Genomic DNA, 23885 nt, shown 5'->3' with positions numbered 1-23885 from the left:
GTTGGCATTTAATCAGTGTCAAGCCACTGTTTTGTTGTATCCTCTCATCAGGAGCCTTTAGACAAATATCAACGCGTATCAGCTCACACAGAGCCTTTGTCAAGATAGTTAGTCCTGCTTGCTCCTCCCTTAATAAAGGTGTTCACATTAACCCATCGTTATACTGAACATATTAGTTAGATTGTAAACATTTTCGTTATTCGCTCAATTCTCTTTACAAACTCTCTTATCAACCAGCTGAGGAGTTGTTAAATTAAATTATTCAAATCTAATTCGCTATTAAGGCCCATGGGATATAATGTCCCAAAGTTATAAATTAGTTCAGCTTCTTGACGTAGGAGTTTTTTCTCCATATCTCCTCTTTTTCCATCTGGTAATACTTTTTTAATACCCCAAAACTTCATACAACTGACCTTCCCCTGATGTATTTCATGGAAGTGTTTGTACAATGCTGTTTCCTTTCTATGATGTTCAATGCTCACAATGTGTTCTCTAATCCGGTCCCTAAATTTTCTACTAGTTTGACACAAATATATCAAATTACAGTCACATTTTATAGCATATATTACATTTTCATCTGAACACCGGATTATTCCATTCATTTTGAATATTATTCCTGTTTTCTGTGATTTGATACTTTTAAGTTTGTTACTAAATTTACAAGATTTGCAAGAACTACAGGGATAAAAGCCCTCTATTTTATTCCCCTCTAGATATTTAATTCCTTTACTGAACATTGATGTATTTTTCTTTTTAAATTCGCTTGGTGCTAATGGATTTTTTAAATGTTGTGCTTTCTTGTATATAAATATTGGATTCCTACCTAAACTGGGGCCTAATAGAGGATCTTTTAGCAAAAGGTACCAATGTTTTAAAAAGTTTGTGTTGAGAAGAGTAAGTAGTTATTATTGGTACATTAATTTCACTTATATTAATATTTTCATTATTACTTTCTATCTTATTCCTCTTTTTTAATAAACTTTGCCTATCTACATCTTTGATCTCCTTAGCCAATTTTTCTATTCTATTTTGATCATAACCTTTTTGTTTAAATCTGTCAATTATAATTTTGGATTGTCTTTCATATTCCTCTGTCTTAGTACAATTTTTCCTTAATCTTAATAATTGCCTCTTAGGTATATTTCTCTTCCAAGTATCAAGGTGGCAGCTTTTTGAATCAATATAGTTATTTGTGTCCACCTTCTTAAAGAAGGTCCTGGTCATAATTTGTTCATTCATTGTCTCATTCATTTCTATATCCAAAAAACGACTTTTATTAAAGCTATATTCATGTGTAAAGGTAAGACCATAATCATTATTATTTAGGTCTTCAATAAATAAATTTAATAATTCGAAATCACCCCTCCAAATAAAAAACATATCAATGAAACGCCTATAGAGCACAAGGTTCACACACCATGGGGATCTCTCTAATAATTGATGTTCAAAATTCCCCATGAACAAATTCGCATAACTGGGTGCGAACCTTGTGCCCATAGCCGTTCCCTTGATTTGTACAAAATAATTATCCTCAAACTTAAAATAATTTTTGCTCACAATGAAATAAATACAATCTAGGATAAATCTCCCTTGTTCCTCTGTCATGTTGACATCCATTCTAAGATAGGATTCTATTGCTTTCATACCCAAGTTGTGATCAATGTTAGTATATAAAGCACTCACGTCACTAGAATCATATTTTTATCCCATTTTACTGTCTCTATTACATTCAGAAAATGTGTGGAATCAGATAAATATGAGGGAAGATTCTTAACATAACGCTGTAGAAAATAGTATATATATTGGGCTAAGTTTGATGTTATACTCTCTATGCCCGATATTATGGGACGCCCAGGAGATCTTTCCAGGTTTTTATGGATCTTCGGGAGGAAATAAAAAATTGGGGTTCTTAAATGTTTCACCATTAAGAAGTCAAACTCAGAATCCTTTATTAGCTTTACTGATTTTGCTTTACAAAGTAAGTGTTCCATTTGTTTAGTTTTTTATATGTAGTAGTATCTCCTAACAGTCTATGGGCTTCTTCTAGGTAATAGGTGCTACTCATAATCACTATCCCTCCGCCCTTATCAGCCTGCTTTATCACCAGATCACTTCTGCTCTGTAATTTGTTTAGAACTTCTTTCTCTTTCAATGATAAATTCCAGCTGATATTCTTATTATTTGTAGTATCTAATTTGTCTAGATCTTTTTTGACTAGCTTCTTAAATGACTCAATGAAATTCCCCTTTTCGTGACTAGGAAAAAGTTGATTTCCGTTTAAAATCTGTATGTATGTAACGGTTAGATCAAGGAGTATAAGCAAAGAGAAGTGGCCTTTGGATTTTGCTGTAAGTAGGTCATTGGTAACCTTGGCAAATGCTGTGTCTGTGGAGTGATGGGGACGGAATCCAGATTGCAGTAGGTCAAGAAAAGAGTTTTTAGTGCAAGGAAATGGGATAGATGTGCATATACTAGCTTTTCAAGGAGCTTTGAGGCAAGAGAGAGTAGGGAAATAGGGCGGTAGTTGGATGGGGAGGTTGGATCGAGGGAAGGTTTTTTGAGGATAGGTGTGACCAGTGCATGTTTTAGAGAAGAGGGAAATATACCAGTCCTGAGGGAGAGGTTGAAAATGTGTGTGAGTATGGGGGTGAGGGGAGTAGCTGTGAGGGGATGGGGTCGAGGGGACAGGTAGTGAGGTGGGAGGACAGTATAAGGGCAGAAACTTCTTCCTCTGTAACAGAGGCAAAAGAGCTAAATTTATGGCTATTTGGGTTTTGGATGATTGTGAGCTTTTGAGGGGTTGGGGGATTGGTAGTATGTTGAGAGCTGATTTCATTTCTGATGGAGTCAATTTTGTGATTGAAGTGGCTGACAAAATCTTGAGCTGAGAGAGAAGTTGTATTAGGAGGTGGGGGTGGGCAGAGAATAGTATTGAATGTGGAAAACGGACGTTTTGGGTTAGATGAAAGAGTAGAGATGAGATTAGAGAAGTATTGTTGCCAATTGTCAGCTGAACTCCGAGATTTCCTCCAGTGTCGCTCAGCAGCGCGGGAACATCTGCGTAGGTACCGTGCCAGAGGAGTATGCCAGGGCTGAGGATGAGTGTGTGGTTTCTGAGCTATGGTAGGTGGGGCCAAATTGTCAATGACCAATGTAAGGGTGGAGTTATAGTAGAAGATTTGTCAGGGCAGGAAAAAGAGGGGATGGAAGAGAGGAGAGGTTTGAGAGACCTAGCAAGCTGTTGCTGATCTAATGACTGGGTAGAGGGGTAGAGGGAGGGGGAGTTTTAGGGAGGGAAGTGATGTTGCAAGTGAGGAGATGATGGTCAGAAAGAGGAAAAGGGGAGTTTGTGAAATTTTAGTGAATCGATAGCTGAAAATCAGATCGAGGGGGTGACCATCTTTGTGAGTGGTAGAGTCAGTCAATTGTGACAGGCCAAAAGAGAAAGTGAGTTGCAGAAGTTGTTTTGTAGAGGAGGCAGTGGGGTTGCCAAGAGGGATGTTGAAGTCGCCAAGAATGAGGGCAGGGGTGCCTAAGGAAAGGAAATAAGGAAGCCAGGCAGCAAAGTGATCTAAAAATTAAGTTGAGGAGCCAGGGGGGGGCGGTATATGACTGCAACACATATAGAGAGGGGAGAAAATAAACAAATCATGTGTGCTTCAAATGAAGAAAATGTGAGGGAAAAGAAGGCTGTATTTGTTGAAAGGTGCAACGAGAGGAAAGTAAAATATCAACACCACCTCATGCTCTAACAAATTGTAGCATGTAATATTCAGTCTTAAGAGGACATAAACGTGTCATGTGTTAGAGCATTTTCTTATTGCACTATTGCTTGCATGTGTTTAACATTGTGCTATTGGGACCTAACTGAACACATCTGGTGAGCCAATGACAAGAAGCATGTGTAGCCACAAGTCACCAGATAGCTCCCAGTAGAGCATTGCTGCTCCTAAGCCTACTTAGGTATGCTCATCAACAATGGATACCAAGGACACAAAGTATATTTAAAATTGCACTCTCTATCTGAACTTTGAAAGTTTAATTTGACATAAAGGAATATGAAACCCCAATTTTTTTTCTTTCATGATTCAGATAGAACATGTAATTTCTTCTGCAAGATACGACGAGTCCACGGATTTCATCCTTGTGGGATATTATCCTCCTGCTAACAGAAAGTGGCAAAGAGCATCACAGCAGAGCTGTATATATAGCTCCTCCCTTCCCCTCCACCCCCAGTCATTCTCTTTGCCTGTGTTATACTAGGAAGAGGTAAAGTGAGGTGTTAGTTTCAGTTTCTTCAATCAAGAAATTTTTTATTTTAAATGGTACCGGTGAGTACTATTTTCCTCAGGGGGATATGGAAGAAGATTTCTGCCCTGAGGTTGATGATCTTAGCAGCTGTAACTAAGATCCATGTTAGTTCCCACAAGACTTCTGAAGGTAACACAAGAGACATCTTCAGTGTGGAGAACGGTTTCATGCTGCAAGCAGCATTGAGGTATGTGCAGCCCTTTATTTCTGAGGAGACTTGATATATCAGAACTGGCTGGCATTTATTTCCCTGTAAGGGAATGGGGTTAGCAGTAGACCTGTTAAACAAAGGGGTGTTACTGGGAGACCTCTGCTTAAATTATCAGTTGACAAATATTGAGCAATCATTTTAATGGGCTTAAGCATTATAAGAGACACTGGGAGAGGCAGGAATTGTTTAAACGGTTTTTATTGCAAAATGAACAGTTTGACAATTTTGGTGTGTTATTGGGGTTAAAAAGTTCCACTTGGTTTTTTTTCTTGAAACCGCTTCACCATGTGGTTTTTTCAGGCCTACTTGATCATCGGAACATGATGGGCGGGGCCTAATTTCACCCGCTCAGATGCGCACTTTCCTCTGGCTGTGAAGCAGCAAGCATTAGCTCCGGTTGATCCTAGACAGGGGTTCTATTATCCGGATTGTTGGCGAGTCATTTTGAAGTACCCTGGGGGCAGGTAGGCGCCACAGCAGTTAACAATATCTGTGACTTAAGTTCCTTTTAGAGGTTAATTTACTTACTCTTGGGGTGCAATTTTGGAGCAATTAATTAGCTATAGTTAATTTTTAGAGCAAATTAACGTTTTTTTGAGCAGTTTTGGAAAATTTGTGCGCTTTTTTTATTTCTTAAAGGCGCTGTACACGTTTCTCAAGATTTTGTTTAAAGCAATAAATAAAGTGTTTAACGACTATTGTGGTTTTTACTAGTCTGTTCAACATGTCTGACATTGAGGAATCTCATTGTTCTATGTGTTTAGAAGCCATTGTGGAACCCCCGCTTACATTGTGTACCTCTTGTACTGAAAGGGCCTTACATTGTAAAAAGCATATTTTAGGTCAAGAAAGTGTGCCTAAGGATGATTTTCAGTCGGAAGAGAATCAGGATATGCCATCTAATTCTCCCCAAGTGTCACAAACTTTAACGCCCACACAAGCGACGCCAAGTACCTCTAGTGCGTCTAATTCTTTTACTCTGCAGGAGATGGCGGCAGTTATGTCAACTACCCTTACTGAGGTATTATCTAAATTACCAGTGTTACAGGGTAAACGCAGTAGGTCAGGTATTAATGTGAATACTGAATCCTCTGATGCTTTATTGGCTATTTCCGATGTACCCTCACAGTGCTCTGAGTTGGGGGTCAGGGAATTGCTGTCTGAGGGAGAACTTTCAGACTCAGGAAATGTATTACCTTAGACAGATTCGGACGTTATGTCCTTTAAATTTAAGCTTGAACACCTCCGCCTGTTACTTAGGGAGGTTTTAGCGACTCTGGATGATTGTGACCCTATTGTGATACCACCAGAGAAATTGTGTAAGATGGACAAATATTTAGAGGTGCCTACTTACACTGATGTTTTTCCGGTTCCTAAAAGAATTTCGGAAATTGTAAAAAAGGAATGGGATAAACCAGGCATACCGCTCTCTCCCCCTCCTAATTTTAAGAAAATGTTTCCCATATCAGACACCATTCGACTCTTGGCAAACAGTCCCTAAGGTGGAGGGAGCTATATCTACCCTGGCTAAGCGTACAACTATACCTATTGAGGACAGTTGTGCTTTCAAAGACCCTATGGATAAAAAGTTAGAGGGTCTTCTAAAGAAATTATTTATTCATCAGGGTTTTCTTTTACAACCTTTTTGGTTTGATGCTCTTGAAGAGTCTCTGAAGGTTGAGACTCCATTAGATGACATTTTGGATAGAATTAAGGCTCTCAAGCTAGCTAATTCTTTTATTACAGATGCCGCTTTTCAAATTGCTAAATTAGCGGCGAAAAATGCAGGATTTGCCATTTTAGCACGCAGAGAGTTATGGCTCAAGTCTTGGTCTGCTGATGTTTAATCAAAATCTAAACTTTTAGCTATTCCTTTTAAAGGTAAGACGCTATTCGGGCCTGAATTATAGGAAATCATTTCTGACATTACTGGAGGTAAAGGCCATGCCCTACCTCAGGATTAATCTGTTAAGATGAGGGGTAAACAAAATAATTTTCGTTCCTTTCGAAACTTTAAAGGAGGACCCTCTGTTTCCTCTTCCTCCACAAAGCAGGAAGGGAATTTTGCTCAATCCAAGTCAGTCTGGAGACCCAACCAGGCTTGGAATAAAGGTAAACAATCCAAGAAGCCCACTGCTGGTACAAAGACAGCATGAAGGGGTGGCCCCCGATCCGGGACCGGATCTAGTAGGGGGCAGACTTTCTTTCTTTGCTCAGGCTTGGGCAAGAGATGTTCAGGACCCTTGGGCACTGGAAATAGTGACCCACGGGTATCAACTGGAATTCAAGGATTTTCTCCCAAGAGGGAGATTTCATCTTTCACGATTATCTGTAGACTAGATAAAAAGAGAGGCATTCTTACGCTGTGTAAAATATCTTTCTACCATGGGAGTAATCTGTCCTGTTCCAAAACTGGAACAGGGGCAGGGGTTTTATTCAAATCTTTTCGTGGTTCCCAAAAAAGAGGGAACTTTCAGACCCATTTTAGATCTCAAGTGTCTAAACAAATTTCTCAGAGTTCCATCATTCAAAATGGAGACACTACGAACAATTTTACCAATGATCCAAGAGGGTCAATATATGACTACCGTGGACTTGAAGGATGCATATCTTCATATTCCTATCCACAAGGATCATCATCAGTTTCTAAGGTTTGCCTTCCTGGACAAACATTATCAGTTCGTGGCTCTTCCCTTCGGGTTGGCCACAGCACCCAGAATCTTCACATCTGGTGGTTCTCAGACCGCGAGGCATAGCAGTGGCACCTTATCTGGACGACATTTTAATCCAGGCGTCAAATTATCATCTGACAAAAGCTCACACGGACATAGTCCTGTCTTTCCAGAGAGCTCACGTTTGGAAGGTGAACATAGAAAAGAGTTCACTAGTTCCACAGACAAGGGTTCCTTTCTTGGGAACTCTGATAGACTCTGTAGACATGAAAATATTTCTAACGGAGGTCAGAAAATCAAAGATTCTAAATACTTGCCGAGCACTTCAGTCCATTCCTCAGCCATCAGTGGCTCAGTGTATGGAGGTAATTGGATTAATGGTAGCGGCAATGGACATCATTCCGTTTGCTCGCTTTCATCTCAGACTACTGCAGCTGTGCATGCTCGGACAGTGGAATGGGGACTATGCAAATTTATCTCCTCAGATAAATCTGGATCAAGAGACCAGAGACTCTCTTCTTTGGTGGTTGTCGCCGGATCATCTGTCCCAGGGGACTTGTTTCCGCAGACCCTCGTGGGTGATAGTGACAACGGACGCCAGCCTTCTGGGCTGGGGTGCAGTCTGGAATTCCCTGAAGGCTCAGGGTGTTTGGACTCAGGTGCAGTCTCTACTTCCAATCAATATTCTGGAACTGAGAGCGATAGTCAATACGCTTCAGGCGTGGCCTCAGTTGGCTTCGGCCAAATTCATCAGATTCCAGTCGGACAATATCACGACTGTGGCGTATATCAATCATCAGGGGGAACAAGGAGTTCCTTAGCAATGATAGAAGTATCAAAGATAATCCGATGGGCAGAGGCCCACTCTTGCTATCTATCGGCAATCTACATCCCAGGAGTAGAGAACTGGGAAGCGGACTTTTCATCCGGGGGAGTGGGAGCTCCACCCGGAGGTGTTTGCCTCTCTGATTCTCCGATGGGGCAGACCGGAAATTGGATCTGATGGCATCTCGACAGAATGCCAAGCTTCCAAGATACGGATCCAGGTCGAGGGATCTGATGGCCGAACTGATAGATGCCTTGGCAGTTCCTTGGTCGTTCAGCATAGCTTATGTGTTTCCACCGTTTCCTCTCCTTCCACGCGTGATTGCTCGGATCAAACAGGAGAGAGCTTCAGTAATCCTGATAGCGCCTGCGTGGCCACGCAGGACTTGGTATGCGGATCTAGTGGACATGTCGTCGCTGCCACCGTGGAAACTTCCTTTAAGACAGGACCTGCCTTTTCAAGGTCCTTTCCAACATCCAAATCTAAGTTCTCTGCAGCTGACTGCTTGGAGATTGAACGCTTGATTTTTATCTAAGCGAGGATTCTCTGATTCGGTCATAGATACTTTGATACAGACTCGAAAGCCTGTTAGTAGAAAAATCTATCATAAGATATGGCGTAAATATCTTTATTGGTGTGAATCCAAAGGTTACTCATGGAGTAAGGTTAGGATTCCCAGGATTCTGTCTTTTCTCCAAGAAGGATTGGAGAAAGGGTTGTCAGCTAGTTCCTTAAAGGGACAAATTTCTGCATTGTCGATTTTGCTTCACAAACGTTTGGCAGATTTGCCAGATGTTCAGTCTTTTTGTTAGGCTCTGTCTAGAATTAAGCCTGTATTTAGACCAATTACTCCTCCTTGGAGTTTGAATGTAGTTAGAGTTCTTCAAGGGGTTCCGTTTGAACCCATGCATTCCATAGATATTAAATTGTTATCTTGGAAAGTTCTGTTTTTAGTTGCTATTTCTTCTGCTCGAAGAGTTTCTGAGCTTTCAGCGTTAGTGCGATTTGCCTTATATTATCTTTCATTCTGATAAGGTGGTTTTACGTACCAAACCTGGATTTCTTCCTAAGGTTGTTTCAAATAAGAATATTAATCAGGAAATTGTTGTTCCTTCCTTGTGTCCTAATCCTTCTTCTAAGAAGGAGCGTCTGTTACATAACTTGGACGTGGTCCGTGCCTTGAAGTTTTACTTGCAGGCGACTAAGGATTTCCGTCAATCATCTTCATTATTCATTGTTTATTCTGGAAAGCATAGGGGTCAGAAAGCTACGGCTACCTCATTCTTTTTGGCTGAGGAGTATCATCCGCCTGGCATATGAGACTGCTGGATAGCAGCCTCCTGAAAGAATTACGGCTCATTCTACTAGGGCTGTGGCTTCCACATGGGCCTTTAAAAACGATGCTTCTGTTGAACAGATTTGTAAGGCTGCGACTTGGTCGTCCCTTCATACTTTTTCCAAATTTTACAAATTTGATACTTTTGCTTCTTCTGAGGCTGTTTTGGGAGGAAAGTTCTTCAAGCAGTGGTGCCTTCCATTTAGGTCTCTGTCTTGTCCCTCCCTTTTATCCGTGTCCTGTAGCTTTGGTATTGTATCCCACAAGTAAGGATGAAATCCGTGGACTCGTCGTATCTTGTAGAAGAAAAGGAAATGTATGCTTACCTGATAAATTGATTTCTTCTACGATACGACGAGTCCATGACCCTCCCTGTCATTTTTAGACAGATTATGTTTTTTATTTGCAACTTCAGTCACCTCTGCACCTTTTAGCTTTTCCTTTCTCTTCCTAAAACCTTCGGTCGAATGACTGGGGGTGGAGGGGAAGGGAGGGGCTATATATACAGCTCTGCTGTGGGGCTCTTTGCCACTTCCTGTTAGCAGGAGGATAATATCCCACAAGTAAGGATGAAATCCGTGGACTCGTCGTATCGTAGAAGAAATCAATTTATCAGGTAAGCATAAATTTCCTTTTTACTGGCCTCAAACTTTAGAATTGTTAGCGAATTGTCTGATTTGCTATGAAAGCAAAGTCACTAACTAATGTATAAATGTAGTAGAATATATTATTTGTACCTGGGATGGACACTCAAAGGAATCTAGTCATCCCAGCTCCTAATCTATAAATCTTTGCTCATAATTATTATAAAGTCAGATTGAAGAAAAATCACGCTACATTTATTGGTTTGGATAGGGTGATACATCCTCTGATTGGCTGTATCTTTACCAGCTTTCTATATAATAAATGTGTAGGAGTGAAAACCTGCAGATGCAGAAGAATATATTTTTTTTATTTTGCGTTAATAGTAAAAAATGATATGCTATTATTTGTTAGAGCACGTAATTTTACTACTATTGACACTACGCTACTGTGTGTTTAAACCCTGCAAATGGGTTAAACACATAGTAGAAGTTCCACTCTGGAGTCACAGAGCACTGCTGGTCCAGAGCCGAAACTGTGCTGATACAATCAGCGGTGCGACTAGCGCTGATGATTATCTCAGCATTGTGCTCCACTTGGGACCAGCAGTGCTCTGTGGGTCCTGAGCGGCACTTCTACTGTGTGTTTAACCCCTTTACAGGGGTAAAATGCACAATAGTGTAGGGTTGATGGTAGTAAAATTACATGCTCAAACAAATTGTAGCATGTCATTTTTCGTTTGTTATAGCCCTTTAACTGACTTGAAATTATGCAAACCAACGAATCCATCACTTAAATGTACCTTTAATATTAAACCCACAGCAAGAAAGGTTATAATACAATTTGAAAATTAAGGATATTGATTTGAATTATTAAGTTTCAGATTGAAATAAATATTTTAAGATAAAACCGATTCTGTATTTGAAATTCAATATCCTTTGTATGTCTTGTAACAGGGGTTCCTCTAAGGGACCCATGCAGGTCAATGTCCTTCATTTTAAAACTTCTCACCATTTTGAGTAGCCAAAAGACATTCTTAAAGGGACAGTCTACACTAAAATTGTTATTGTTTAAAAAGATAGATAATCCCTTTACTACCCATTCCCCAGCTTTGCATAACCAACACTGTTATCTTAATATACTTTATAAAATTTAAACCTCTAAATGTCTGCCTCTTTCTAAGCCACTACAGACAGCCTCTTACCACATGCTTTTTATTTGCTTTTCATAACAGGAGACTGCTAGTTCATGTGGGCTTATAGATAACATTGTGTTGACGCCAGTGGAGTTATTTAAGAGTTAGCACAACACAGTACTAAATGCAAGTCGATAGATGATAAAAAAAAAAAAAGTCATGTGATCAGTGGGCTGTCAGAAGATGCTTAGATACAAGGTGATCACAGAGGTAAAAAGTATATTATTATAACTGTGTTGGTTGTGCAAGGCTGGGGAATGGGTAATAAAGGGATTATCTATCTTTTTAAAACAATAAAAATTATATTGTAGACTGTTCCTTTAAGTCTGCTGCATTATTTGTTGATGTTCCTAACAGACTAAAACGTTATGCCTTGTATTTTAGTGATATACTGTACGTTCACTTAAACCTGCTCTTTTCTCCATAAACAAATGTACTGAAGACTACGCATGGACAAAATGACAAGATTTGACATTTGTTATATGGCTGCAGGCAGCGTCATTCGTTTTGTTTTGGCGCCGGATATATCCATGTGAAAGAGCAAGACACAGCGATCTGTGCAAATCCAGATTTTTTATGCGGTGCCGAAACAAAACGAATGATGCTGCCTGCAGCCATATAACGAATGCTGATTCCTGAAGTTTTGCCAATGCCAGAGTTCCAAAATTAATTGATCCATTTGTTTTATTTGTGCTTTATCTTATTTTTAATATGTGGTTCTCTACAGATCTTTCCTTGACAGAGGCTCTCTACGAAAAAGAATGCAGAATGTGTTGGATCGTCTGGGAGGCTTTAGCCAGCAAACCTCCATACACAACGTCCTCGGTAAGTGTTAATTTATCCCCCTGGAGCCATGTATTTCTGTGTGTGCAGCACATGATCACCCTGAGGTCACACTAAAGTAGCCATAAGTACCTGGCTGCAATCATGGTTAGTAATTAGATACATACAGTTGTCCTTAGTAAATGCAAAAAATTCAAGTTCCTACTTTCTGACTTAAAGGTACAGTAAACACCTTGAGATGTGTATATAAAATGTTTAGTTATGCTTAATGAAACAACTTTGCAATATAATGTAATTATTTCTTCCCCTTTTTAAAGTAATTTAGCTCTGAAAATTGAGCAATTTCTAATTCCCAGAACTTAAAGGGATATTCCAGCCAAAATTGGAATCTACATGGATTCTTTTCAGTTTTAAATAGAAGCATTTACAAGAAACCCAAAAAAAGACACATTTTAACACTAAAACAGTGATAATTTTGTCTAGAAGCATTTTGCCAGTACATATATTTTGCAAATATGTTACTATTCAAAGAAGTCATTCATCAATGTGCATTTAAATTTTGACTGGAATGTCCCTTTAAAGGGATAGGAAACTCAAAATTAAGCTTGCATGGTTCAGATAGAGCATGTGATTGTAAGACACCTTTTAAATTCACTTCTAGTTTCAAATGTGCTTTGTTCTCTTAGTATCCCCTGTTGAAAAAGAATACGCACATATCCTACACTAGTGGGAGCTAGCTGGTGATTGGAGCCTGCACACATTTGTCTCTTGTGTTTGGCTAACTAGATGTGTTCAGTTAGCTGCCAATGTTCCTTCAACAAAGGTTAACAACAATGAAGCAATTTTTATAATAGAAGTTAACTGGAAAGTAAATTAAAACTATATGTTCTATCCACATTACGAAAGAAAATTTGGGGGTTTCCTGTCCCTTTAAACTGCACCTTGCTGACTTCTCAAGGCTAACCCTACTATATATCTGTACCTAATTGGCTTTAAAGGGAAATTCCAGCCAAAATTGGAATCCACATGGATGCATTTCAGTTTTGAATAGAAGCATTTTTGTAATATACATGTATTGGCAAAAAAATCTTATAATAAAATCTATAGCTTTTTCAAACGTGTATTTTAGTATGCACTGTGCACCAGCATTTTAAACACAGCACTTGCTCAGAGATACTAAGGTGCTTGTACCATCTGGTAATGACTCAATTTGTTAATTGCTGACATGATACAAGCCCCACTGGTGTTCTGAGCAGTTGTTGTATTTAAATGGTGCACTGAGAATATCTAGCTATGGTTTACATGCACGTGCAGATAAAAATGCTAACACTAAAACAGTGATAACTTTCTAGAAGCAGTTTTGCTAATATATGTGTATTGCAAATATGTTTCTATTCAAAGATGTCATTCATCTATGTGCATTTAAATTTTGACTGGAATGTCCCTTTAACTGATGACTGCAAAACAATGCACTCTATACTAACGTTATAGCCAGGGCTAGCCTTGTTGTCTATGGACTAATACCCAGATTGGCTCTTCTAAATAAGGCAAATGGTTGGTGGAGTTAGGCTGTTGAAAAAGTAATTGCAGTTAAAAGGATGTTAATTTGTTCTAAAAATGTTAACCTTTTAATGCCGTTATGGCGTTCTATTCCATCCTAACTGTGCTGGGCTTTAGCGCCGTTAGGACGGTATAGAAGGTCCTAGCCGTTTGGCTGTCCTGAAGCCAACAGTGCTTCCTGGATACAATTGTGGTCTGGAGGGCGTGCCTAGCGCCATAGGGAACTCTTTTCTGATGTAGACAAATTGACCCTGTCATGAAAGGGTTAAGACTTGTCTGATATGTTATTCTATAGCAACACAACTGAAATTGTAATTACAAGGTTTTTTCTGTCTCTATAAAAATGTTTTACCCTATTCATGGGTATATGGATGCGTTCACATAAAATATTTAGTTTTGTGAGCGCACCATGATCGTACAGACCTGGTACATTCAAGGAAAAGCCCTTTTTAGTTAAAACTTTTATTTCCCAATAATAACCATTAAAGGTACAGGAAACCCCAACATTTTCTTTCATGATTTGGAAAGAACATACATTTTTAAACAACTTTCCAAATCTATTATGAAATTTGCTTCGTTATCTTTTCATCCTTTGCTAAAAGAACAGCATTGCACTATAGGCAGCTATCTGAACACATCTAGTCAGCTAATCACAAGAGACAAATGTGTGTAGACACCAATCGGCAGCAGCTCCCAGTAGTGTAGGATATGTGTGTATTATTTTTCAGCAAGGGATACCACGAGAATGAAGCACATTTGAAAATAGAAGTGAATTTAATAGTGTCTTAAAATTACACGCTCTATCTGAATCATGCAAGCTTAATTTTGACTTTCCTTTCACTTTAAGGGTTATTTAAGTAAACTCAAATGAGCAAGCCTGCAACCGCAATTTATGAAGCATTGGTTTAAGAATGCTTCTTCCGAACCTCTTTGCCACTTTAGAGGTGGCAGATTAAAATCACCCTTGTATGTAAGAATAATGAGCTTTATTGCCACTTATGTGGTATAGACAGGGTAAATATGATCCTGTTGTAGTTGCAAGTTAATCTGGTACACAGTTCACAGTATACCGTATGCAATATAGGCTTGTTAATCTCACCTCATGCATCTTTTGTGAACGCTCATCCTTCAGCCGCTTTTGAAGTAGCTTGTCCCTGGTCGGCATGTAGAGACAGTTTCTGTGCCTCCTCCTATTTTGACACCGGTGTGTGAAGACTATGCAGTGTGATTGCTGGATAAAACAGTTGTCGATGTTTACTGTAGACAGATTCTTACCGCAGTAACAATATTTCAAAAGAAGAAACTGCAAAAGAATGTGGTGCAAAAGTATTTGGGATTTATTACATATAATTGAGCAACACAAAGGTAGAGTGGATGTCCCCCAGTGAGCAGGTGATCCTCTTATTCGTTTCGTGTGAGAGTACACAGAAGTGACTACAAGATGCACAAGAGCAGGGAGGATCACTGAATAAGTAACTGCTTGTGCAATAATAACTATGTGCAGCAGATCCTGCTCACTTCTTGCTATCCTGGACAAACAGGTCCACTGCCAGCAAACCTTGTCGATCTGGAAAATAATAAATCTGGAAACTGACTGCAATGGCTGCTAAAACTATGTGAAGGAAAAATAAAATCTTTAACCTGACAAAATAGAACTTATGAGAAAGAGAACTTTCACAAAAATAGTGTAAGGAACACCACCTCCACATCCAGATGGCATGGCGGCATATGCCTAGTAGGTAAACAACAGTTGGGAGGATTATTTACAGCTTCATTATGTAGGTATATACCAGGTTATAAATATAATTTATTTATTATTATTCTTTAAAATAACCTTCAATTAAAATGTATATACGAAACAATTGAAATTAATATTTATTCCTAAATTCTTATATTAGTTACATTTATATACACACTGAATTATATTTATGTAGAAACTAGATTATAAATCTATTATACATGCTTATTCCGATACAATATTCTTTACAAAGCAAACCAAAATATATCTCTAAAATTAATCTTACTTACAATGAATCTCATTAAAATATCACAATTAAATACCAGAATTTTCTATAATTAGCCAATAACTCTAATTTAATGCGCAATATGGATTACAAGCTTACTCTGCTTAATTTACAACAATCAAAAATTTAACCACAATAACCAATTTATATGAAATTTCACAATAATAAGCCTGACTTAGAGATATGAAATACAAAAGACCTTTATCTAGCAAATAAAATTATTTAGTACTAATGCAACTAGCTCTAAACTACACAGGACTATGAATATAAATTGAAATTACAAGGTGCCATTTTTAAATTTCCAGCTGCAATCTAACTATAGCTATAGAATACCTTGGATTTAAATATATATATATATATATATATATATATATATATATATATATATATATATATATATATATACACACACACTCTTAACAATCGCGTATACCTACCAAAAAACCAAATGAATGTTCAGCCTCTTCTTGTAGGTCATATAAGAAAGGATTTTTCCACTATTGTAAGGATACAGACCTCAAATTGTTGTGTTCCTTTGTCTAAGAAAGTGTCCCAAAATTGCAGAGGTACTTAGCACAAACCTGTGTGTTTTTCTCTCTCATTTCACCATTATATCTCTTTGAGTCTGTGTCTCCTCTAGTGTGTGTGGCAATCTTTATCAAAGATAAACCCCTCCTTCTTTTCTTTAATCATTCCCACAAGAGTTTGATAGGCCCTCGGAGCTGAACTTATCATTGGCTATTTGGGAATGCCTCTCTGAGCAGCCAAATAGCTTTTGTTTTTAATACTGGATTTAGGCATCGGGGGCAGCAGACAAAGACAAATAGTTTTGTTTTCAACACTGCTAACAGCTTACTATATCTTTTTTAATTGTATGTTTCATATACTATTTCCTGATATTTATAAACTTATCTGGTCAACGTATATGTTCAATCTAATATAATTTAGCATGTATTTATAGAGACTAAACATGAGTATACTACTTATCATATTTTAGAAAAGTTACATTTCTATTGTTGTCCCATATTAATATAAATACAGTATGTTTGTGGATATAATTTTAATATCCAATGTCTGGACTTATGTTTAGGACAAATATTCATAGGACAGCTTATTTATTATGTATCAGTCTTATTTGGACTGGTTGTAACGCTCTACCCCACCACTAGAGGCAGCTCTATATGCAATATGGAGCTTTCTTTTGACCCCTAGTATTTTCCACATTTTTGTCATCACTTCGCTAGTGAAGTGGGTTCCCCGATCGGATTCGCTTCTCTGGGGTAAACCAAATCTGGAAAACACCTGGTTGATGAGCATTGCTGCGCATGTTTCAGCAGTATTATTAGGTGCACTGATGCACTCTACCCATTTGGTGAATAGGCATGTCACTGTTAACATATATTTGTTACCTCTTGATGACCTAGTTAATGGACCAATAAAATCAATTTGTATATCTGACCATGGCATTACCATCCCCCTTTTCTGCAATGGCGCTCTATGCGTTGGCGCAGTGGGTTGGAACTGTGGACAGATTAGACAACCTTGAGAGTAGGCTTAAACATCCTTCAACATATGTGGCCAAAAGGCGTAGTCACACAATATTTCATACGTTAATTTGGCACCACGATGGCCAGATGTGGGAGCATCATGAGCATGTTGAAGCATTAGACCTCTGAACTTTGTAGGTATCATCCATTGCTGGATGCCAGTTTTCGAGGTTCTAACTAGCAAACCATCCTGTAACTTAAATTGTGATCTGGATTTCATCTAAGATCTTCCTTACCAATACCGTCCTCTTTTGAGATGGGGTTGCTTTCAGGATCTTCTATGTGTTTGTAGAAGATGCCTACGATGGGGTCTTCTTTTTGACTAGTGATCAGGTCCTCACTAGGAGAATCCTGACTACATTGTACCAGGTTAGGCTCACTTTGTTGTTTAGCCTGGTTTCTGGTAATGGCTTCTACCTGAATTTTACCCATTAAGTGGTCGATATTAAAGGGACAGTCAACACCAGAATTTTTGTTGTTTTAAAATATAGATAATCCCTTAATTACCCATTCCCCAACCAACACATTTATAATACACGTTTTACCTCTGTAATTACCTTGTATCTAAGCCTCTGCAGACTGCCCCCTTATTTCAGTTCTTTTGACAGACTTGCATTTTAGCCAATCAAGGCTCACTCCCCGGTAAATTCACGTGCATGAGCTCATTGTTATCTATATGAAACACATGAACTAATGCGCTCTAGTGGTGAAAAACTGTCAAAATGCATTTAGATTAGAGGTGGCCTTCAAGGTCTAAGAAATTAGCATATGAACCTCCTAGATTAGCTTTCAAATAAGAATACCAAGAAAACAAAGCAAAATTGGTGATAAAAGTAAATGGGAACATTGTATAAAATGTTATGCCCTATTTGAATCATGAAAGTTTTTTTGGACTTGACTGTCCCTTTAAGGAGTTCTCCAGTTATGGCTCCTTGTTTGGCTAATGAATCCGCAAGATCATTGCCTTCCTTATCAGGACCTAGAACCCTGGAAATGACCCTTGGTCTTTTTCCAGTGTATGGTTAAACTATTGGATACTACTAGATTATCAATCTCGCAGAACAACTTGCCATGTTTGACTGGTTTGTTATTAGTTTTCTGCATGCCATTTCTTTTCCAAGTTGGCAGGTATTCAACAAAACACGCACATAATTTGAGTCAGTAATGATCACAAATTCATGAATACCATGTTCAATAGCTATTTCAATGGTTTTTAGAACTGCAGTTAGTTCTGCTACTTGACAAAGTTGAAACCTACAGAAATATTTTGGAATCCATTTGCCCAAGTTATACCAATGCCGACGACTAATCTGCGCTCATTATCAATAGTGGCATGGTAAGAACAACCATCAACATATACCCAAGGTAATGTTTGACAATGGTCCTCGTATATTTTATGTGGGGAAAGCAATTGTTCCTCCAGGAAATCATCTTCTAATAACTCTTCCCCATGATCCTTAGCAGTACAGTTGTGGAGCTCAGCAAGCCCCTGTGCGACTGGATTCTTTTTCTTTTGATTATAGCGAATTTCTAAAGGCCAGCCTTGTAAGGAAAGAGTCCAAGCTGTTATGCGGCTATTAGACAGGTTCCATCTCTTATTCTCTCACTTTGCAGATATAGCAAAGGCTGGTGGGCCGTTTCCACAATAATTTTCTCTCCCTGTTTTCTCTATTGTTTTCCCATATTGACCTTTTAAAGCCGTTATGCCATTCTATTCAGTCATAATTAGACTGGGCTTTAAAGCCGTTATGACGGAATAGAACGTCATAGCTAACGGCTGTCCTGAAGCCTTCTGTGCTGTCAGGACTTGATCGCGGTCTTGGGGGCGTTCCTAGGGTTGTAGGGACGCCCCCCAGACGCGATCCAATAATTTAAATCTTGCGATCGTGTGCACGATCGCATGGTTTCAATTTGTCTACATCGGAACAGTTGTTCCGATGTAGGCACTTTAGCCCAGACTCGAAAGGGTTAATATAAATACAGTATGCTTGTGGAAATCATTTTATTATCCAGTGTCTGGACTTATGTTTAGGACAAATATTCATAGGACAGCTTATTTATTATGTATCACTTATTTGGAATTTCCCGGTCAGACCAGGTTCTGAAAAACAAAGAAAAGCATTATTTATTTTTATCCTGAAGGTTTGCAAAACATTTTGAATTCATCAGTACAGCCATTCATTTAATATAGGACTTTTATCCAAGATAGTACAAGTTTCAGATCAATACATATGCAGATATTTTTAAGATGATCTGAGTATGAATCGAATATTTATATAAAATTGTGTAATTTTCAAAGTTCTAATTTCTCCTTTTTTAAAACCCAGATTTGAATTCTTATATGCTTTTTGCACTCACAGGGTTAACAATGTTTTAAAAGACTTTCTTTATTATTTTACTGTGACGTCTGAATTCCATGGATTTGAATTCAGTAAGGGACAATTTAGCACCTAGATGATATGAGCTACATCCTTTGATAATGTTTGTATATTCCATTATCCTTACATACGGACCGTCCTCTCCTCCAGATAGGGGAACTCTTTATACAGGCTTCCTTTGAAGCCAGGATAATTGGGACATCCTGGCTTGTGATGTGTATCTGGTCACAGCAGGCAAATTAATTATTTTACCTTATTATATACACAGGTGTGTGTGTGTATGTATGTATGTATGTATGTATATATATGTGTGTGTATATATATGTGATTAAAGTAGCTGTGTTAGTCCAGAGATTTAGATATCAAAATAACAAGAATATTGCATTGAGCAATGATCTTTTTTTTTTTTTTTTTTTATTGGACTAACTATACATTTATAAGATGACAAGCTTTCGGATGAATGTCTTCCTTTTTCAAGTCTGAAGCAATACTGACCATACACACACATATATATACACATATATATATATATATATATATATATATATATATATATATATATATATATATATATATATATATAAAAAATGCCACTCAGCAATAGCCTGACAATTATTACTAATGAGAATTGATCATAAACTAATATACCTGTGACTATTGTGATAAGCAAGTGAAAACTGAACAGATCTTCATTAAACTTTTAGAAGACACATATGGGTATGTATTCTCAAAGCAGTCTGAATGTGGAGGACGTGGTGCAGGTTACCCATAGGCCATTTAAATATACCCTATTTAATTCTGGCAGTTGCAATGGATTCTGGCTGTGATGATAGCAGGATGTGATGTCACTAGCATGTGGGCGGGGCTTAGGTCCGGTGTCTGTGTCGCAGTTAGTTTAGTACAATCAACCTGTCTGGATCTGTATTGTTATGCTCTGTAATAAAATAGAGTTGTACCATCATTGCTGTGTCCTGCATATGTCCTGCATCTCATGACATGGTGTCAGAAGTTCTGGACTGCGCTTCTGTTCCTGATCGATTGCAATGTCAAAGTTTACCCCACCTGAGCCTTTTGACTTTTCTCAGCCTGCAGCTTGGCCCACATGGCGTCAGCGGTTTCAGCGCTTCAGGATTGCATCCAAACTGAACAAGGAGAGTGGTGAAGTACAAGTTAATTCTCTTTTATACTCCATGGGGAAAGATGTAGAGCCAGTGTTCAATGCTTTTACTTTTCAAGAAGGGGAAGAAGTTAACTTTGATATAGTTATGGATAAACTCAGTGCCCACTTTGTGCCCAAAAGAAATGTGATTCATGAGAGAGCTTGTTTTCACAAACGTAATCAGCGTGTGGGAGAATCTGTGGAGTCATTTGTGCGCAGCCTGTATGAATTAGCTGAATTCTGTGAGTTTGGTGTTGCTAAAGAAGAGCAAATCAGAGACAGAATAGTTATTGGAATTGCAGATGCTGAAGTCTCCCTGAAGCTGCAGTTAGAACCTGATTTAACGTTAGAAGGGGCTATTAGGATGGCCCGCCAGAGTGAACTGGTGAAAAAGCAAAGTGCTGATCTGAGGTCTGAGAGTATTGTGGATGAAGTGCAACAGTCTAGAAAAATTACTAGTGAAAGGCACAGTGTGAGCGGTAGATCAAAAGTATTGGAAAGGCCTAGAAGTGGATGGGCGCAACATGGCCGATGCACACGGTGCTACCGGGCTCATGATCAGAGTGCTATATGCCCGGCCAGAGATAAAAGATGCAGAAAATGTAACAGAATAGGCCATTTTGAAGTGGTGTGTAAAACTGAATACATTAAGGAGATGCAGGTGGACAGTGATCAGGAGGGTCAGGAAGTGTCTTTTGTGGGGTCTGTTGTGGAACGGACAAGCTCAGAGGAAGATTGGAAAGTTACTTTTACTGTAATGGGAGCCAAAGTTGATTTTAAGATTGACACAGGAGCTGATATCACTGTAATGTCTTTTGCTGAATTTATGAAACTGCCTAGACAGCCCCAGCTGGCGAAGGTTACTACAAATGTTCATAGTCCTGGTGGCCGCATTGATTGTGTGGGGAAATTTCTTGCCAGCTGTGAGTACAAACAAAAAAAGTTCACCATGTGGGTGCATGTGATCCGAGGTCAGTGTGTTAACAGTTTATTGAGCAGAAAAGCAGCCTGTGACTTGGGCCTCGTGGCCAGAGTGAATGAGATCTCTGAAGATATGTTTGGCGAGTTGGGCCTACTGAGCTGCAAACCTGTCCGTATAGCACTTAAAAGTGACGCAGTCCCGTACAGTATTTCTACTCCTCGTAGAATTCCGTTCCCGCTCATGCCTCAAGTGGAGAAAGAGCTCATGCGCATGAAGTCTATGGGGGTTATTGAAGAGGTTGTTGAAGCAACTGATTGGTGTGCCCCCATTGTTCCTGTTGCAAAGAAAAACGGAAAGGTGCGCATCTGTGTGGACCTGAAAAGGTTGAATGAGGCAGTGAAGAGGGAGAGATTTGTGCTGCCGACATTGGAAGATATAGCCCCGAAGTTGGCTGGGGCGAAGTTCTTTTCCACATTAGACGCTTCTAGCGGCTTTTGGCAGATCCCCCTGGATCCAAAGTGCCGCAAACTGACTACCTTCATCACTCCGGTAGGTCGGTTCTGCTTCTGCAGACTTCCCTTTGGGATATCCTCCGCTCCTGAGATCTTTCAGAGGGAAATGAGTTCTCTCCTGAGTGGCCACGTGGGCACAGCAGTCGTCATGGACGACATTCTAGTGTATGGGTCTACAGTGGAAGAGCATGATCAGCGTTTGAGTTGTGTGCTGCAGGCTATCAAAGAGTCTGGGCTGAAGCTGAATAAAGAAAAATGTCATTTTAGGAAAACTGAATTATGCTACTTTGGGCATATCATCAACGGGGATGGCATCAAGCCGGACCCCGAGAAAATTCGGGCTATCGTACAGATGAAAAGCCCTTCGGATGTACATGAGCTGAGACAGATATTGGGCCTTGTAAATTACGTGGGCAAGTTTCTTCCAGATTTATCTACAGTTTTGCACCCTATCACAGAGTTGCTTAAGAAAGATGTTGCCTGGGTCTGGGGACCCTCACAAGAAAAAGCGTTCCTGCATGCTAAGTCCCTGCTGGGGTCTGCCCCAGTGCTGGGGTTCTACGACCCTTCAAAAAAGACTGTGGTTAGTGCTGATGCAAGCAGTTATGGGTTGGGGGCTGCACTCCTGCAGCTGAATGACAACAAACTACAGCCCATCGCCTACTGTTCCCGCACACTGACGGCTGCGGAGTCAAAATACGCTCAAATTGAGAAAGAGTGCCTGGTTGCAGTTTGGGCCTGTGAACGCTTTCAGCGTTATCTAGTGGGTTTGGAGAAATTTAGTCTGGAAACTGACCACAAACCGCTAGTCCCTCTTATCAATTCTTATGACATCGACAAAACACCCTTGAGATGCCAGAGACTTTTAATGAGACTACTCAGGTTCAATGTTCAGGCAGTGCATGTGCCGGGGAAGCAGCTGGTTGTGGCAGATACACTGTCCAGGCTCCCGCTGGCTGCTGCTGAAGAATCCTCCACAGAATCGGATGTAAAAGTGTATGTTGATTCAGTTCTGGCCTCTAAGTCCATTTCTTCAAGGAAACTGGAAGAGATAAAGAAAGAGACATATTTGGACACAGATCTGCAAGAAGTTATAAGGTACATAAGAGATGGCTGGCCCGAGAGCCGGGCAGCCTGGATGTCTTTAAATGCTTACCAGCCAGAGAGGTCGCAGCTCACGGAGCTGGAGGGGTTGGTGCTGTTCCAAGACCGTATTGTAATTCCTGTCAGCATGAGGAAGGAGATGTTAAACAGGATTCACGATGGCCACTTAGGCATTACAAAGTGCAGAGAAAGAGCAGCTACAGCTGTGTGGTGGCCTGGGATCAGCTCCGACATTGCAAATCACGTGTCTAAATGTGCCTTTTGCCGGGAACGCCGGCCTACTCAGGGAAGGGAGCCCTTAATGTCTACTCCGCTGCCTGCGGGGCCGTGGCAGAAAATAGCTGCTGATTTGTGCGAACTGCACGGGAAAAAGTTTCTTGTTGTTATCGACTACTATTCCAGGTATTTGGAAATAGCACCCCTGAATGATATCACAAGTCAGGCCGTTATCATTCGCCTGAAGAGCTTGTTCGCCCGTTGGGGCATTCCAATGGAGCTGGTGAGTGATAATGGCATGCAGTTCGCTTCTACAGAGTTCAGTGCTTTCAGCAGGGAATATGATTTTGTACATTCCACGTCAAGTCCACATTATCCGCAGGCCAACGGAATGGCTGAAAGGGCAGTTCAAACAACAAAATTCATTCTAAAGCAATCTGAACCGTACCTAGCCCTCTTGTCATACAGGGCGACGCCCATTCAAGCCACCGGGTTTAGCCCGGCACAGCTGATGCTAGGACGCCAGATTCGCACCACTTTACCCTCA

At 39.6% G+C, this 23885-nt stretch overlaps 1 protein-coding gene across 1 annotated transcript in view; it reads left to right on the top strand.

Moving 5' to 3' along the window:
- The window catches only part of MKS1 (MKS transition zone complex subunit 1), a 233106-nt gene that overhangs the window by 136435 nt on the left and 72786 nt on the right, over positions 1-23885 (top strand). Inside the window, exon 17 of the mRNA XM_053706319.1 lies at positions 11861-11958. Within this exon, the coding sequence (XP_053562294.1) occupies positions 11861-11958 (98 nt within the window). The remainder of the gene's footprint in view (positions 1-11860; positions 11959-23885) is intronic.

This window comes from Bombina bombina, chromosome 3, assembly GCF_027579735.1.
Source record: "Bombina bombina isolate aBomBom1 chromosome 3, aBomBom1.pri, whole genome shotgun sequence".
NCBI lineage: Eukaryota > Metazoa > Chordata > Amphibia > Anura > Bombinatoridae > Bombina > Bombina bombina.
Note: the sequence above shows the minus strand (reverse complement) of the source record. Positions and strands in the feature narration are given on the sequence as shown.